An 18,033-nucleotide genomic window follows, 5' to 3' on the forward strand; every position below is an offset into this window, starting at 1 on the left:
AGATGCGGATTCATGGTGACAAGACGGAGGATGTCATCATCGTTGAAAAGATTCTTCGATCGTTGACACCAAAGTTCAACTTTATTGTTTGTTCCATAGAAGAAGCCAAGGACATTGAAGAACTTTCCATTGATGAGTTGCAAGGAACCTTGTTAGTTCATGAACAAAAACTCCTACAACAAGAGACGGAAGAGCAAGCTTTGAAGGTCTCAACTGGAGATCATTCTTCATCAGCAACAATGGTGAACAAAGGAAGAGGCAGAGGAAGGGAGAACAACGATCGCAGTGGCTTCAACTTTGATCAAAAGTCTGAAAGCTATTCCTATCGTGATTTCCAAGGGAGAGGAAGAGGTCGTGGAGGACGACATTCAACTGGTTTTAGGCTAAGGTCAGCAGACAAATCCAAAGTGGAGTGTTTTAGATGCCACGTATGGGCATTACAAATCTGAATGTCGAACTAATTTGAATAAACAAAGAGTTGAAAGAACTAACTTTGCTGAAAAAGAAGAAGAAGTATCTCTTTGATGGTGTGCCATGAGAAGGAAGAAACTCAACCAAACATGTGGTATCTCGACACTGGTTGTAGCAATCACATGTGTGGAGACAAGAAAATGTTTTTTGATCTAGACGAAACGTACAAAAACACCGTAAAGTTTGGTGATAATTCCATTGTGTCGGTGATGGGGAAAGGAATAGTGGCAATTCATCCAAAAGGGACTTCGGTACAAACTATCTCAAATATATTGTATGTCCCTGAATTGAAGACTAATCTGTTAAGTGCTGGTCAGCTGCAAGAGAAGGGATATGAAATCTCTATTAAAGGTGGGATTTGCAGAATCCAAGATGAGAAGTTGGGTTTAATTGCTGAAGTCAAAATGACAGGCAATCGGATGTTTCTATTGTATCTCCACAACACTACAAATTCATGTTTCTCTGCAAGATTGAAGGAGGAAGCCTGGTTATGGCATTTTCGCTATGGGCATCTTAATTTCGGTGGGTTGCGAACACTTTATAAAAAAGAGATGGTGGAGGGTCTTCCTCAAATCTCTGCTCCTTTGGAAATTTGTGAAGATTGTGTTGTTAGCAAGGAACATCGTGCTCAATTTCCACAAAGAAAATCGTGGAGAGCAAAAAGTCCGTTGGCGTTGGTTCATTCAGATATTTGCGGACCAATATCTCCAATTTCCAATGGAGGTAAACGATATATCATTACCTTCATCGATGATTTTAGCCGGAAGATTTGGGTGTATTTTTTGCAAGAAAAATCTGAAGCTTTTGCATCTTTCAAGAACTTCAAAGCACTTGTTGAAAAGGATGGAGGAAATCAAATAAAGGTCCTTCGCACGGATCGTGGTGGAGAGTATAACTCACTTGAGTTTATAGATTTTTGTGTGAAACATGGCATCAAGAGACAACTTACAACAGCTTATACACCACAGCAAAATGGTGTATGTGAGAGGAAGAATCGTATCATTCTGAATATGGTGCGAAGTCTCTTGAGGGGAAGTGGAATTCCAAAAAGTTTCTGGCCTGAAGCAGTCAATTGGAGCATTCATATTTTAAATAGAAGTCCCACTCTAGCTGTTCAAAATGTGACACCGGAAGAAGCATGGAGCGGCCAAAGACCTGCAATATATCACTTCAGGATTTTTGGGTGTATTGCCTACGCCTATGTTCCTGACCAAAAGAGGAAGAAGCTAGATGACAAGGGAGTCAAATGTGTTTTTCTTGGCATTAGTGATCAATCAAAAGCCTATAAACTTTATGATCCTATGACCAAGAAAATCATTATCAGCCGTGATGTGATTTTTGATGAAGAACAAACTTGGCCGTGGGGTGAGCAAGGTGTTGGTAAGCAAATTCCAACGAATTTTGAAGATGAAAATGAGCTGGTGCAGCAATCCACAACAACCCAAATCGCCACAGGCAGTGTCCAAAGTACAGCAGTAGCTACGGAACCTGAAGATCGGCCTCATCGTGTTCGACGAAGGCCTGCATGGATGAGTGATTATGAAGTAACATGAGTTGATCAATATGAAGATCCACTTATCCATTTTGCTTTGTTTTCAGATTGTGATCCAACAACTTTTGATGAAGCAGTACAAAAGAAAATTGGAGGATAGCAATGGATGAAGAAATTGCAGCTATTGAGAGGAATAACACTTGGGAGTTAACGAGATCTTCCAAAAGGACACAAAACAATCGGAGTCAAGTGGGTGTACAAGACAAAATTGAACAAGAATGGTGAAGTTGATAAGTATAAGGCGCGCTTGGTGGCGAAAGGCTACAAGCAAGAATTTGGAGTGGATTACAAAGAAGTATTTGCACCTGTAGCAAGACTTGACACAATCAGATTGGTAATTGCATTAGCAGCGCGTAAATTCATAGCCTATCTTCCAATTGGATGTGAAGTCAGCATTCTTGCATGGTGATCTTCAAGAAAAGGTATTTGTTGATCAACCTTCTGGTTATGTGAAGCTCGGTAGTGAACATAAAGTTTATAAATTAAAAAAGGCACTATATGGGTTAAAACAAGCTCCCCGAGCTTGGTATAGTCGCATTGATGCCTATTTCTTGAAGAAAGGTTTTAGAAAATGTCCATATGAGCATACACTCTTTATTAAAATTGGTGATGGTGGAAAGTTGCTTCTTGTATGCTTATATGTGGATGATCTTATTTTTACTTGGGAGTGATAGTGCCATGTTTGACAAATTCAAGGAGTCTATGATGGATGAATTTGAGATGACTGATCTTGGATTAATGCATTATTTTCTGGGCATAGAAGTTATTCAATCTGCAGCTGGAACCTTTATGTCTCAAAAGAAGTATGTTCAAGAGATTTTGGACAGGTTTCAAATGAATAATTGTAATCCCGTGACTACTCCAACTGAAGTTGGATTGAAGCTCTTGAAAGATCCTTATGGAAGCAAGGTGGATAGCACTCTCTACAAGCAGATTGTTGGAAGCCTGATGTATTTGACGGGGACAAGACCAGATATCATGCATGCTGTGAGCCTTATAAGCAGGTATATGGAGCACCCAATTGAGTTACATTTACAAGCTGTAAAAAGGATTTTTCACTATTTGCAAGGAACTAAAAATTTTGGGCTGTTCTATAAAAAGGGAGAAAAGTCAGATTTGTTTGGGTTTACAGATAGCGATTATGCTGGAGATGTTGATGATAGAAGAAGTACTTCAGGGTATGTATTCATGCTTGGTTCGGGGCGGTTTCATGGTCTTCAAAGAAGCAATCAATTGTTACTTTATCAACAACTGAAGCAGAATTTGTTGCTGCAACTTCATGCGCTTGTCAAGCCATATGGTTACGGAAGATTCTTGAAGAGCTTCAGTTCAAACAGCAAAAAGCAACTATAATCTATTGTGACAACAGCTTAGCTATCAAGCTGTCCAAAAATCCAGTTCTACATGAGAGGAGCAAGCATATAGATGTGAAGTATCACTTCTTAAGAGATCTTACAAAGGATGAAGTAATTGAGCTAGTTTTCTGTAAAAGTGAAGATCAAGTGGCTGATATATTCACCAAGCCCTTAAAGTTGTTCATGTTTCAGAAGCTGAGAAAGCTCCTTGGTGTTCGTTTGTTGGATATTCCAAATTGAGAGAGGGTCCTTTAAACTGATTGTTTGCAACATCAGTTTAAAGGAGGGAATGTTGAACGAGTCAATGTTTCTGGTTTGTTTTTTTATGTGTTAATAGTCTATTAAGCACTTTTATTATGTGGATTGGTTGCTGTACGTGTGAAGTTAGTGGGGTGTGGTGGTTATTTGTTTTTGTAAAGCCTATATAAAGGCTATGGTGTCAGTTTTTTTTTTTAGCGTGTGTGGTTTTGCAGACGGTTCCTCTGTTTTTGTGCATATCAGAAAAATCTCCTCTGTTCTCCCCTGTTTTTAACGCTGCTCTTGTGCATATCTGCAAATCTGCAACTCCTTTGGTTTTTAACATATCCGGCAACTGGCTGAGGCAGGTGGCCGGAAGGAGGAGGATCGCACACAGTGCAAATGATGTAATAACCACTTGAAGCATGGCGTAAGGGAGATATATGCAGTGCTATGGTAGGTGAAAATGTTTGAATATGTGCAGTTGAGAAACAACGTGGCATGTGAGGTCAGGTATGGCTTTAAAGGTGATCATGCTTTAGGTTTCAAGGCTCCGAATTGGCAAAGAATCTATTGAATGCACGGACATTTAGGAAAAGGAATGCTAACCATTGACAAAAAAAGCAAAAGTTCAGTCTTACCTTTCCTTAAAGCCGATTCTATGTCGTGATAATGCGAACCTAGGACATTAAGTACGATTAGGTTTCATGAATTTCTTGGGTAGGTTGGGGCTGCTGTGGACTGGATTGATCACCGAGACATCAGATCTCATGCAGTGGAGGTCTTGGCGGGTGAATTTAATTTGGAGTCGATCATGCGATAGAAGCAGTTCGAGACGAACCTGTCACAAATGGCCGGTTCAAGCAAACTCTTGGTCTGGCTTCTGTGATTCTTTTGACCAACTCCGATCGGTTCAATTGAGTTTTTCACCAGTTCAATCACGAACAGGGTACCGGCTCGGCCTGATCTCTGGTTCAGTGTCAGAAACTCTAGCAAGAAGCGAAGTGAAAATCGTCACCTATGTCAACCGATGAAGATTGCCCCACTTTAGATCTTTCCTTTCGGATCGGGTTTGTTCTTGCAATTACCCTTGTGCAGAAAGAGTCTTGTGAGCGGTAGATCAGCTACGCAAGGTGACTTGCATCTATTCCTGAGATTGCAGAAAGGATGCCGGCATGTATCCTGGGAGTTCCACATGAATGCACGTGTATCAAAATTAAAGTTTCGCCGGTATTAAGAATTTACATGAACTGGTTCGACGTGGGATTGCAGGAAATTGGTCAACTGCAAGTTCTACGTTCGCTCGCGATTTGAAGTGATCGTGACCGTGAGAACACAAGAAAAGAAAAGTTCAGTGAAACAGAGGAAGTTCAGCTTTGACTTGTGGTTTGGAAAAGACGAATGCTATGAGAAAGATATTTGACGGTTGCTGCTGCACATGGCACGCCGATACATCGTCACTCTCGACCGGAACATGATGTGTAAAAGTCGGTTAATAACCGGGCGGTCCTTTGCCTAATATCTCGCCTCGACTCAGATTTATTGGGACGGCATGAGAATGCATCGACCCAAGTTTGCAGACGTCCCGCATCAGCAATACCATAGATAAACTACTGATTTTATTACTCGGTCTCTAAAAGTGTAGACATAACATAGGACATGAAATCAACTATTATGACATTTCAAAGAGCATCTTCATATTATAGGGCCCCACGGTGTGGGACGGTCCGTCCCACAACAGAGACGCGAGTTGCCTGTTGGCCGTCTCGGTAGGATGAGCAGCATCGAACCACACGTACTCGCTTGGGTCGCTGCACAGAGTGTAGCTGCTCGTCGTGCCATTCTTTTTCCCGCATGTGAATTGCCCATTGAACGGACCGCTCCCGCAGCACGCGCTCATCCCTACCTTGAACCCTACACCAAACAAAAGCATCACAGACATTTCAAGAACATCAGCAAATTTCTGCACCGAAGATGAGACACAACTGAGTTCAATTCAATGATCAAAAGCGAATGGTACTAAATGACCCTGCTTTGATTCGAAACGGTGTTCCACAACAACCATCTTGGATATCGATGATTGGTTGAATTAGAGGACTTGGGGTTGGGGACGTACCGAATTTCGAGCTGTATAGAGTTCTCATGGTGAGGGAAGTGTAGTAATCGAACAGGGCGTATTTGAATCCCGGTAGCCCCTGTTCCATCCTCTTCAGCACTCTTGACAGGGCTATGTTGTGCATCTTCGCTATCACGGTCGGGTCGTGCAAGCATCCCTCAGACCCGGACGAGGCTCGAGTACCTGGCATGCACCCAATCGGTCCGACATTCTGGAAGGCGAATTTCCTCCCTCCATGTGCATACAATTGCTGCAGCATCATCAACAAAAGTAGCTTCCTTTTTAGTTCTCAAATTCTTTTCAAGTTCAAGAAATGAAAGTAGGTTAGTAGAGGATAGTCATATACTTTGATCCCCGCTGTGATATTGCCCAGGACCATGGTCATGTACATTTTCCTGAAAGACGCAGCTGCTTTGGGATTATTCTGAATGGCATTGTAATCGTTCCCTCCAATGCTGAACAGATAGACCGCCTTCGAGAGCAGCTTGCGGGCATCGCCTTCGCCTAATTGTTGCTTCAGCCCCTTCACTACCTCCTCGAAATAGTTCAGTTGCAGCTTAAGGTACAGCTGATCAAAGCCAATTAGACAATCCATCAGAGATAAAAGACTGAAAGACAGAAAAGCGAACAACTTTACATCAAACCGGACTAGCTCAGCGAAAAGTGCATCTCTTACAGTTCCGGGATGAGTTTCCGGGAGAACGCCAGCTCCGGCGGATGCGAAATTGACCCCGTTGGTGTAGTCGGTGAACCCGGGCTCCAAGTATGGTTTGATGTATGGAAGCTTTGCATATTCAGCTGTTGTCAATAGAAAATAAGGGATCACATTATTCGCATTCGCATTGTGAGCACAAGCTACATTATCTTTCTTTTTGAAAGCTTCACCGGGACAAGTTGTGCGGCAAAATGGAATCAAGGGGGGAAAAAGGGAAGTACATTAGCAGGAGCAAGTCTTACATATGAAGTCGGGAACGATCCGTCCGTCGCAGACTCGTCCTGTCGGGCTCTTGAAGAAGGTCTCTCCATAGGGCAAGTAATTGGTGCCTCTGCCATTTAGGTAGATGTTGTTCCCCGCATCCAAGAGCGAGTCCCCGAAGATGAAGAACGCCACGTGGTTCTCCGGCAGCTCGGCACGGCAGCTTGGCAGAAGCAGAAGGATTGTGCAGAAGGACAGTGTGAGGAAGAGTGGGCTGAAGCTATCCACGTGAAGCATGGTCATTTGAGTGGCGAATGCTGAAGGCAGAGTCACTTTACAGCACCTAAAGGAGGTCTGGTTGGTATGAATTGTGGACTAAGTGGTATTTATAGATAAGGGCATGGTCTAAAAGGTAATTCTGCAGTTGGAGGTCGGTAGAGCTACATGGGTATGTCCGTGTCCACTTGGCGAGAACTTATTCGACCACGTCGCAATCTAGCGAGGAAAAGGACATGTCGATCGGAGCTTTCACGTTGATTGTTGTGTGCTAAAGATCTAAAATTGAAATAATCAGTGTCATCATTGAATGAAACGCTATTGAAAATTTGCTCAATTGTACCTCAAAATTATGGTTATCAAATTTCGAGGGCGGTACAGAGTTCTTCGCATCGCACTTTTGACTAACACCGACATATGCATCGGCAATGATTCGCCAGAATCAAAGGGTTTGATGGCATAAATTACAGTTCCGTGGACATACCCATAAATTCATTTACCATAAAATCAAAGGATCAAGACAACCCACGGACTGTCATAGCTACCTGTCACTGTCGAACGCGATTCCAAGATGCACGTCGGGACGCGCTTCTTCCCACGAGCTCACGTGCGCCGGTGTCTCGTCGAGTTGAATATTCAAAAGGGTTGGGGGATGCCAGAAGATGGGGATGGGGGCGGGGTCAACTTGATGTTTCTCTGCATTTACTCGGGAGTTTCTTCTTTTCTTATGATGAGAACGCGAGAAAAGATGGCATCGTCGCATCTGGGGATGCCAGGGAGCTAGACATTGCTGGTCCCGAAGCGAGCTATCGAGCTTTTGGTTAAAGGGCAGATTTACGTGCAGTTTATTAGATGCGGCGATCAACTTTTTGTAAGGGTTTTCTATTTAAGCCAAGCTAAAAAGAACAGAGAAAGAGAAAAAAAAAGGAGAATGGTGCTTCGGCTAATCGATGGTTTCCCGCGTTTTCGTTGACTGGAGTGGTCCCCGAAAGCATGGAAGCAAAAGGGCAATAAAAGCAGCAGCAGCAGCAGCAAGCACCTCGGGCAGAAATTGCTGATGGGACAGATGAATGTGCATTCAGACAACGCCAGCAACGACATCACTTTTGATGCTGCGTCATAATGTCGGGGGCCCCTCAACCTGATTCTGGCGGGGAAGAAAGGGAGATCTAGTGCCATTGACTGCAAACTAATAAGTGATGTGCATGAATGGCGCACCTCCATTTTTTAGGTAAATTTCTTATTGAGCTTTAATGCTTGTAGGCCCTACTATTTCCTCCTTCAAGTATATATGAGCATTTGAAGAAAAATTGGCTTACCTGTCATTTGGTTCTAGATGTAAATTTGTTTCTTCAAATAATCGCACTCGTCAATAACCTAATAAACTGAATTACATTAAGACAAATAACTAAAAATATCCCTATTTTACTGAAACATCCTATGTATGTTAAAATATGCACACGGTACAATCTCTGCAGTATTTACTTGCTCGAGAAAATTCAGAGGAAAAAGCATAAAATGCTAGTGTTGATTTGTTCGATCAAGGCCGTGGAGCCATACAAAATCATCAAAGAGGGAGGGAGGGAGGGAGGGTGAGAGAGTTTCCTGTATCCAAATTTAATTATTTTTATATATGGCCAATTTTGATTATCTGGCTGCCATAGTGTTTGTTTGGTAAAGGTGTTAATACAATATATATATAGATCTAGGTGCTCCTAATGCACGTAAGCCAAATTTGCATATAAGGATGAGGTAAGTCTTATATAAAATCTTATGATTTAATAGTGCACGCAAATTGCACTCACATACAACGAGTGCACTTGACACAATGCAGTTATCTAACAACACCTAAAGCTAACTCCTCTAATCGGTAACTCAATCTTCTACCTCTTCTCGACTCATTGATTAAATTCCACAAGAAGTATAGAGAGAGATCAACATCTCTAACTAGAGAGACTCAAAATACATGAGAATGGGGAAAAGTATCAAAATAGTCTTAAACTTTTTAATTGGACCAATTTGATCCTAAACATTTTTACATTAGTACTAATTCAGTTCATCCAGCTAATTTAAGTCGGAAATTGCTGACGTGGCCGCCTTAGCGATCTTATGTGATATCACATGGACAAATTTTATAATTTTGTATGTTTTTTATTTTTTTTATTTTTTCAGATTTTTTAAATTATTTTTTTTCTTTTCTCCTTACCCCTTGGTCGGCGAGGTCGCCGACCACCATCGGCCACAGGCTGGTCGGGGCAAGGGGCCCCGTGTCCTTGCCGGCCACTAGCGAGGGCCGCCGCACCCTTACCGGCCACAAGCGAGGGCGTCAGTTCGGCCCATCCCGGCGGGTGTGACAGCTCGCTCGTGGCGAGCGAGGGTGCGGCGGCCCTCACCCGGATCTAGGCGAGGGCCACACGGCCTTGCCTATGGCCGACGAGGGCGTCGGGCCCTCGCCCGATCCGGCGAGGCCACCGTCGCCCTCACCTAGGTCATAGGTGAAAGCAACGGTGGCCTCGCCCGGATCTCGGGCGAGGGCTCGACTCCTTGTCGGCCATAGGCGAGGCCACCGTGGCCCTCATTGGATCCGGGCGAGGGTCGCCGCACCCTCGCTCGCCACGAGCGAGGGCGTAGAGGCCCTCGTCGGCCAACAAGTGAGGGTTTCGGCCCTCGCTTGGATCTGGGTTGGGGTCAACGCCCTTGCTTGTGGCCGGCGAGGGCGCGTGGCCCCTCGCCTCGACCGCTTGTGGCCGTGATGGTCGACCGGCCGGCAACAAGGGGTAAGGAGAAAAGAAAAAAAGAAAAAAAAAATTAAAAAATCTAAAAAAATCTAAAAAATTATAAAATTTGTTCACGTGGCGTCACATAAGACTGCCGGCAGCCATATCAGCAATTTCCGACTTAAATTAGTTAGATAGACTGAATTAATATCAATATGAAAATGTTTATGATTAAATTGGCCAAGTTGAAAAGTTTATGATTGAATTGGTATCAATACATAAGGTTTAAGACTATTTTGGTACTTTTTGTGTATAAATTTGTCCTGTTCCTTATGATGTTATAAATGTATAGGCGCTTATGCTTTTGTCTTTTGCCCCAATATCCAGTAAGATCTTGCCAGAGATAAATGGACAATATACTTCGATGGTATTAATTATTCTTGGAATAACGAATCATCCACATCTCATTACATTGAGGAGTGAAGTTTTGATAAACAAAATTAAGCCTGTACCATGTCCTGCCCTATAGTCCTTGATTACTTTCTTTCCTCCCTTTCTTCAACGAAGCTACCTGATGTGCATCACAATCGGTGACTCTGCGGGATTGACATGTTGGGACCATGTTCGACCTGCAAAATCAACGGCTATGTACATTAGTCGATCCAATGGACTTGAGTTCTACAGAAGAAATTCCTTTGGTATGGACAGTAGTCCTTTACCAAATCAAATCAATCCCATACGCAAGAGTGTATCGGGCTATATTGAGTTTTACTATGTAAAGTAGATTTATGTGTACTCTACGTAATGGCATCCACTCTCTATATAGATTACCTTTTTTTAGTGTATGATTACAGTCTCGAATAGAAACAGAGGTTAAAATAGAAAGAAAGAAAAGAAAAAAAAATTGCTTTGAGGAAATCAATTACTTCACACGTTTTTGACATTTTGGTGACTAGAATGGTCCCGAAACAAGCAAGGAAGCAACGGGGATGAAACAAGCGACGAGGCAGAGACTGGTTAGAATGAATGCGCATCCAAATGATGTCATCAACGACGTCACTTTTGATTGCTGCATCTAATGTTGTGGCCCCCTACCGGATTCTACTCCATTGACCCAAAACAGAACTGATGTACCCATTGGACCTCCCATCTTGGTAAATTTCTTCTTGATTGGATTAGCTTTATATTTCGTCCGATTTTTTGTTAGATTTGGTTTGAAATGTTAACGCTTAATCCTTTGAATGGTGGACATATCATCAATTCAATAGACCATATCATATTAAACCGTATCACAAAAATTACCCCGACTTCACGAGGATATCCTCTACTCGTGAGCATACACATGATCACCACCTTTGCAGTACTTGCCATTGCCCATCGCCAGGACTAGTGTTGGGGAATCCATTGACAATGAGCTTACTGGTATTGGCTAGCTGCTCCTTTTGCGTTAGTTAGATCTGGCCTCCTTTCCAATGATACTGGTGTTGTAGTCAATTACTATGGCAGTGCCATACACGGTTGCCGTGGTGTTTGGTAACAATACAAATACAGTAGAAAATTTTTAGCGGCTCTCCGTATACGTAAGTTTAATTTATGTGCACCGTTCAATAAGATGAGTTTCACGAGAAATCTCATTTTCTAACCGTGCAAATGAATTGGAATGCTCAGGTGCACCTAATACAATACAGCAGCCCTACAACAGCTAAAGCTAAACACCTTTAATTAGCAGCTCAATCTGCTACCTCTACTTCTAAAGTATGTTTGATTTCCAATGGAGCTATAAGAGGGATAAAATACATGTAGTGTCCATTAAATTTGGCCAATTCCCATTACTGGATATATATACGGGCAGTTATGCTCTTCCTTGGCACCAGCATCTCACCAGTTACGCAACCATAAATGAACTTTTGGTCTGCAGAATCAAGCGTGTCCTATGTCCTAACCCTTTAGTTCTTCATCACAACAAAATATAGAAGCAGAAAGACCATCTACATTCAGCGGCCGATTTGAACTTCGAGACATTTTTCTTTTCATTTTGCCAATGAATTCGAACCGGGATTAACTTCATCGGAATGCTTTAGTCTCCGGGCATGTTCTGCGAACTAAGGTCTTATATTATGTCTCATTGCTCCTCAGCTTGGCAAGCTTTAAAAATGGGTATCAGAAGATGCTAAAAATAGAGAGAGAGCCATACAGCATAAACCGCACTATAGAAGCAACATCGATTACATAAGGTGCTCCAAATCATCCACAACAGCCGGAGATGGCAATAGAGGTCTCTAACAAGTCTACTGAAGGCGGCGACATCCAAGACGTCCTTTTACTAATGCATGAATAGTTGCCTCACATTGGAAGGCCCTGTGACGGGTGCCACCGCGCTCCAGATAAGTTGCGCCAGCTGGTAATTTGCTGCCTCTGTCGTGTGCGCACCATCGAACCAAATGTACTTGCTTGGATCGCTGCACACCTCATACTTCTGGGAACCCCCACAGCTCGATCCTCGGTAAGGTCCAGAGCCACAACACGCCGCCTGCCCATCCTCGAAGCCTTCACAAAGGAAAGAGAAGCAATTCAGTGTCAAAAAGAGTCCTGAGCCAGGAGCAATGTAATAATGCAATGGAACATCGGGTCTCGGCATCTACCATATTTGGAAGGGTTCAAGATCCGATCTTTGAGCGAGTTGTAGTAATCGAAGATTGAATACTCAAATCCCGGCAAGTCGGTCTTCAACTTCCTGAGGGCGATTGCGAGCTCTCGGTTGTGAAGTCTGGCATGGGCTTGCAGTTCCTCCACACAGCCGGTTCCGTTGCTCCTGGCTCTCGTGGCTGGCAAACAGCCGAGAGGCCCTGCATTCTGGAACGCGATCTTTCGTCCTCCAAGCCCATAAATTTCCTGCATATGATGGATCACAGCATCCATCAGAACATGCTAAGTGCTAAGAAAGATTGCAATCGTCGGCGCAATCAGTTGGCCCCTTGGTTTTACATGGAATCAGAGCAAGGAATTAGTTCCCTGATTCTCTGTATTAGCTTGTTCATCTCTTAATTTGCTCTATGGAGCTCAACAGCGAGTTGCGGTTACCTTGAGAGCTGATGTGATGTTGCCGATGACTATCGATATGTATTCGCGGCGGTATGATTGAGTGACGTTCGGTTTAGTGCTGTAGAGGCGAAAGTAGTCGTTCCCTCCGATGCTGAACAGATAGACGGCTCTCATGAGGACCCTCTTGGCCCCGGCATCGCCCAACTTGGCTTTCAGCGATTTCACCACTTCCTTGAAGTAGCTCAGTTGCTTTCCCAAATCAATCTGATTCGAATTCAAGTTTATGCGAAATTAATACCAACTCTACAGTGAACTATCTATCTCTGCACTTACAAATGTTTCTACTACATAAGACTACGGTAAATCGGCATTACAATTTACTCACTGGTCCGGGATGATCGCTGGGCAGAACAGCGCCTCCACCGGACGCAAAGTTAGCCCCGTTGGTCAAATTTTGGGTACCCGGTTGCAAATATGCCGGAAGAATGGGCAGCTTAGCAAACTCAGCTGCACATACAAGACAGCAGAATAAATCGTACATACATAAGACATGCCAAGTAACATTCTGCTAAAAATTTATGTTCCATGAAAGCACAGCATCTCAGATTGACGATGCTACTACCTTCTATGGACTATGATACTGTCATTTTGTTGGAGAAAAATGGCATGGTGAGAAGTGTTTGTTTTCTGTACCAATGAAATCGGGGACGAGGCGACCGTCAGAGAGTCGGCCGGTGGCGTGCTTGAAGTAGGTCTCTCCATAAGGCAGGGAAGTGGCCATGCCGCCGCCGCCTCGGCCGCCGGGAGTGGCGTTCACGTACTGGTTGTTGCCGGGGTCGAAGAGGGAGTCTCCGAACACGAACAGAGTGTTGTGCTTCCTGGCATAGCAAATGGCTGGGCCGAGCAGAAGTGCCCACAGGAACGCTGCAGCATAGAAAGTGCAGGAGCAGCTCCGCTTCGCCATGTCTGCCGGGCAAGTGATGGCAGCAGCTGGCGAGATGAGCGAGTATGTCTTAATTTCACTCTCTAGTCACTTATAGCTGCTCTTGGTCCTTCTCCGTTTCGGTTATGTATTATTTATACAACCCTCGACCATGGCCTTTTCCTTTTCTATTATTTTCGCCCCCCAGTGAAGCGAAAAATACTAATTTCACCCCATTTCATCCCACTAGGCCTTTTCCCCTTCTAAGGGTGCTTTTGTTATTACATGGGTCCCGCTTATTCAACACCCAATGTCACAACCCTTTTTGGTTTTGTATTTGGCTCTGAAGTTTGTAGTGTAGATGAGGAATGTCCAATCGAAATGATTGTTGCAGGATCGGTTAGAATTCCTTGGTTGCATACATCTTATTAATAATTTATCACATCATTTATTGTTTTTATCGTTTGATGTAAATGTGGGGGAAAAAATCCTAACACGGAATGACTTCTTTTTATCATTTTGGAAACTAATTGAATGAGTTTTACTCGTGGATGGTGTCTGCAAAATTGCAATTTTCCAAGAGAAAAAGGGGCAAACAGGGGGACCACCAATCTTAGGACTCGCCCTCCTCAATTTGAAGTGAGGACTTCGGGGGTGAGACTTTTGTGATAATTGAGGGATTCGATCACGGGCACATGCCATACAGCAGGTGCATGGCTTTCTTTTTCCTTCACTGCAGGAGAACCGAAGATGATTTGGCTTGACTTTCTCGTGTGAAAAGAAAGCGCATCCTATAAAATCCAATCTATACGTTAAATTAAATTTAATGGGTTTTACGTTAAACCTGTCATTTTTAACAGTTTAAATCATAAATATTCCCATCGCAAAATTATATTCTCGGAAACTGAGATTTCGCGTGAACACAGTGACGCGGACTCTTCTACCAAGAAAAACGGTCAACGTTTGGCCTCTTCAGTTCACTTCTGGTCGGGACGCCGACAAGCATATAACGGCCGACCAGGATTCTCGACTGTTTAGAGCGACACAAGATGTTTGGGTAGTATATGACGCCACCAGTGACGTACGAGGGAAAGCGTTGATTTTGGTGGAGGAGGAGCAAGCGAACAAGCACACCAATGGAAACAGGGCTCTACTGCCTAATGTGAATACGACGTATTATGCTGAAGCTTTTCTAAAATCTCGTCGGTCGGATATTTTCAGTCTTATCCTCGTCGTTTGGAGCAAAAGAAGGGCGCAGTGAAGTTATCACTCGGTTCTTGACATTAACAAAACGACGATGACTCGAACACGAGGGAGCGTTGTCGAGAAGAGTCCGAGTACAATACCATACGAATACGACTCACTCGAAATAAAAAAGTACGGTAACATTTTCCCTTAAAAAAATGGTTTGTTGGCACGCTGAATCGTTCTAGTAACAATGAGGGATGTGTGACTATGAGGTTGGGCCGATCCAACGCTGAAACTTGGATCTTACCTGCACAGTATCAGCTCTTAGGTTTCAGAATATGAAATTGACCCATATGATCTGGTTCGGTTCAGCACTTTGACCGTGCAACCAGACCGTATAGTGTCGTTCTTAGTCAATGAAGTTTTGATCAATGAAATTAAGCCCGTAACATGTCCTACCCTTTAGTCTCCGCTTGTTTCATGGGAAAGGTTTTCCAATAAATCATTTTTCCAAAAAATAACAATATTTCTTGATTTAGCTGAAACCTGAAAAGGAATTGGATTTTTTTTTTTTGATATTTGGAAATAAAAATATGATTTGATTATACTAAGTACACATGCATTATTGGGATGTTAGTAACTTACGCACGTGCACTAGGATCCTGGGTCTAGCCTCGATGGATCTTGACTTAGGCACCGGGTACCCAAGCATGAGCACTTGTGTCTTGAGAAAGAGGATAGACATTGGTCCTAAGTCTACAAAGGCCTAACTTGGGGCTTTGGTGCCCATATTTGGATCCTTGACACTTGAGCCCTAGTACATAAAAGAAAGCGGGGGAAGGACTTGGCACTCGGGCTCAAGTCCCCGACACTCAAGCATTGGTCTATTGAGGTTGGGCTCAAGATGCCAGTGCCTGTGCTTGGGTCCCTAACAACTAGGGCTGGGTCCTTGGTGCTTGAGCTTGGGTCCATCAAAATCAGACTTGGGGAGCCTAGTGCCTATGCTCGGGTCCTTGGAGATTCAAACATGGGCATCGAGGTCTCAAGTTGCAGTAGCAATGGACTCAAGCTCAATTGCGAGGGATTTGAGCACAAGCATTGGGGTTTTGCGCTTGACCTTTGTGGGCTTGGGCTCGGGGAGTGCTAGGCCTAGGTATTGAAGGGCCTACGCTTGGGTGTAGAGGATATGGGAATGGGTATCAAGTTCTTAGGCTCGGATGTTAGGGACCTAGGCCCAGCCTTAATGGATTCGAGCTCGGCGCAAGGGATCTAGGAATGAGCATTGGGAACCCAAGCTTGAGCGCTAGAGATTTGGGCACAAACTTTATGGACTTGAGCTTGGGTGATGCGCAATCATGCATGGGCATCAGGGCCTAAAGCTTGATTGACTCATGCATGATTGACTCGGGCTTGGGCACTGGTGAATTTGTCTTGGATGCCGGGGACCCAAGAACGAGTGTTAAGGTATTTGTGCCCAAGCGCAATATTTTTGGTCTAAATGTTAATATTTAGTCATATTTTGAAAAATAATTTTTAATTTTCTAAAAAAGAAATTAATTTCTAAATTTAAACATTGATTTTTTGTTAACTTAGAAAACATTTTCCGTTAACTCATTTTTCTAAGTGATTCAAATATCGGAATATATGGAAAATATTTTTTGTGAATCAAACGGAGCTTTAGTTCTTGATTACTTTACTTCCTCCCTTTCTTCAACGAAGTTAAGCTCGGACCTGATGCGCATCATAATTGGCGACTTTGCGAGATCGACATGTTGAGATGATGTTTGATCCGCAAAATCAACGGCCGTACATTAGTCGGTCCAGTGGCCCAAGTTATACGGAAGAAATTCCTTTGGTATGGACTGTAGTCCTTTACTGAGATCGAATCAGTCCCACACGCAAGAGTCCATTGGGCCGTACTGAGCTTTACTAAATAAAGCAGATTTATGGGTACTTGACGTAACGTCATCTTCTCTCTGCATATTTTACCCTTTTAGTGTGTGATTCGAATCTCGAATGGAAAAAAAAAATGCTAAAATAGAAAGAAAGAAAAGAAAACAAATGTGTTTAAAGGGAATCAATTACTTCACACATTCTTGAGCTTATGCTTACAATTTTTTTGTAAGCTTGTCGTTATAACTTGGATCGAGGCCCGAAGTTTCCTCTCGCGCTCCCAAATGGCGAGTACCCCTCTACCGTATGGGTAGTTCCCATCTTCATCTTCATCCCAGGTAACCCTTCAATTCAAATACAATGAAAACTGCAAATCATCATACTTAATCACCCACCATGTTCCAACCCAATTCCCCCAATACCGAGATGTTCCGAAACAATACTCCCCCAAAATCAAAACCCTAATACCCATATATCCCAATCCCTACCCCTTCATCTCTCGTCTGAAATCCCTTGTGTTCGTAACCCACTCATCCGATTTTGCTCAAACCTCACTTGGAGTTCCCCTCTGCTGCATTTCCACTCTAAGCTCCCTTCAATCGATTTCCCTGCTGATTCCAAAGTGTTGAGCCAGTAGTGTGAAGCCCCTCAAATCTTGTGACAGAACATGGCAGGTCACAATGAAGAAGAGAGGAGGGTCGCAGCACTCTGTAAAAGCCTTGGAAATCTGTGGTCGGCAGAGGATGTTGTTGAGATTATAGGTGATATTCCTGAAGAAAAACTATCTGAATGCTAGAAAACTTTGTTTGGGAAATTTTATACTAAACTGAATGCGAACTTTACCGCTCTCTTTAATACAATGAAGAAAGTTTGGAGAGTCGATGATGTTACCTGTGCGGTACTCAAACCGGGCTATTACTCCTTCAATTTCCAGTCCGAAGCTGAGAAACAAAGAGTGTTAGATCTGGGGCCATGGTCTTTCTCTAGCAATTTACTAGTATTAAAGCAATGTGATCCCGACACTCTTGAGTTATGCTATGATTTTACATGCTGTGATTTTTGGGTGCATTTCTATGGCCTTCCATATGGAAGAGTGACTTATGATGTCATTAGGAATATCGCAGTTAAACTGGGAGAAGTGATTGAGGTTAAAATAGAAACAAAAGGAAATAACAACTACAAATTCGGTAAGGCAAGAGTCAAACTGAACCTGGAGATGCCTTTGAAGACAGGAGTTTTACTTAACCTAGAGAGAAAGAGACTGTGGATATAATTTAAATATGAACGACTTCCGTACTACTGTTATTCGTGCGAAAAGATCGGGCATTGTGCCACCTTTTATAGTGAA

The 18,033-nt window shown here is 43.2% G+C and overlaps 1 protein-coding gene across 1 annotated transcript; it reads right to left on the minus strand.

Moving 5' to 3' along the window:
- Positions 1-5,217: 5,217 nt before the first annotated feature.
- On the minus strand, positions 5,218-13,711 carry LOC104419510. The gene is made up of 11 exons (XM_039302563.1): positions 13,376-13,711; positions 13,068-13,189; positions 12,722-12,946; positions 12,283-12,532; positions 11,965-12,187; positions 11,835-11,847; positions 6,689-7,001; positions 6,408-6,529; positions 6,078-6,299; positions 5,732-5,981; positions 5,218-5,529 (listed from the first exon to the last, which is right to left on the minus strand). Exons 1-11 carry the CDS (start codon positions 13,644-13,646, stop codon positions 5,288-5,290), a joined length of 2,253 nt encoding a protein of 750 aa, XP_039158497.1. The 5' UTR covers positions 13,647-13,711; the 3' UTR covers positions 5,218-5,287.
- Between the last annotated feature and the right edge of the window lie 4,322 nt (positions 13,712-18,033).

The sequence above is a fragment of the Eucalyptus grandis genome, chromosome 9, assembly GCF_016545825.1.
Source record: "Eucalyptus grandis isolate ANBG69807.140 chromosome 9, ASM1654582v1, whole genome shotgun sequence".
Lineage (NCBI taxonomy): Eukaryota > Viridiplantae > Streptophyta > Magnoliopsida > Myrtales > Myrtaceae > Eucalyptus > Eucalyptus grandis.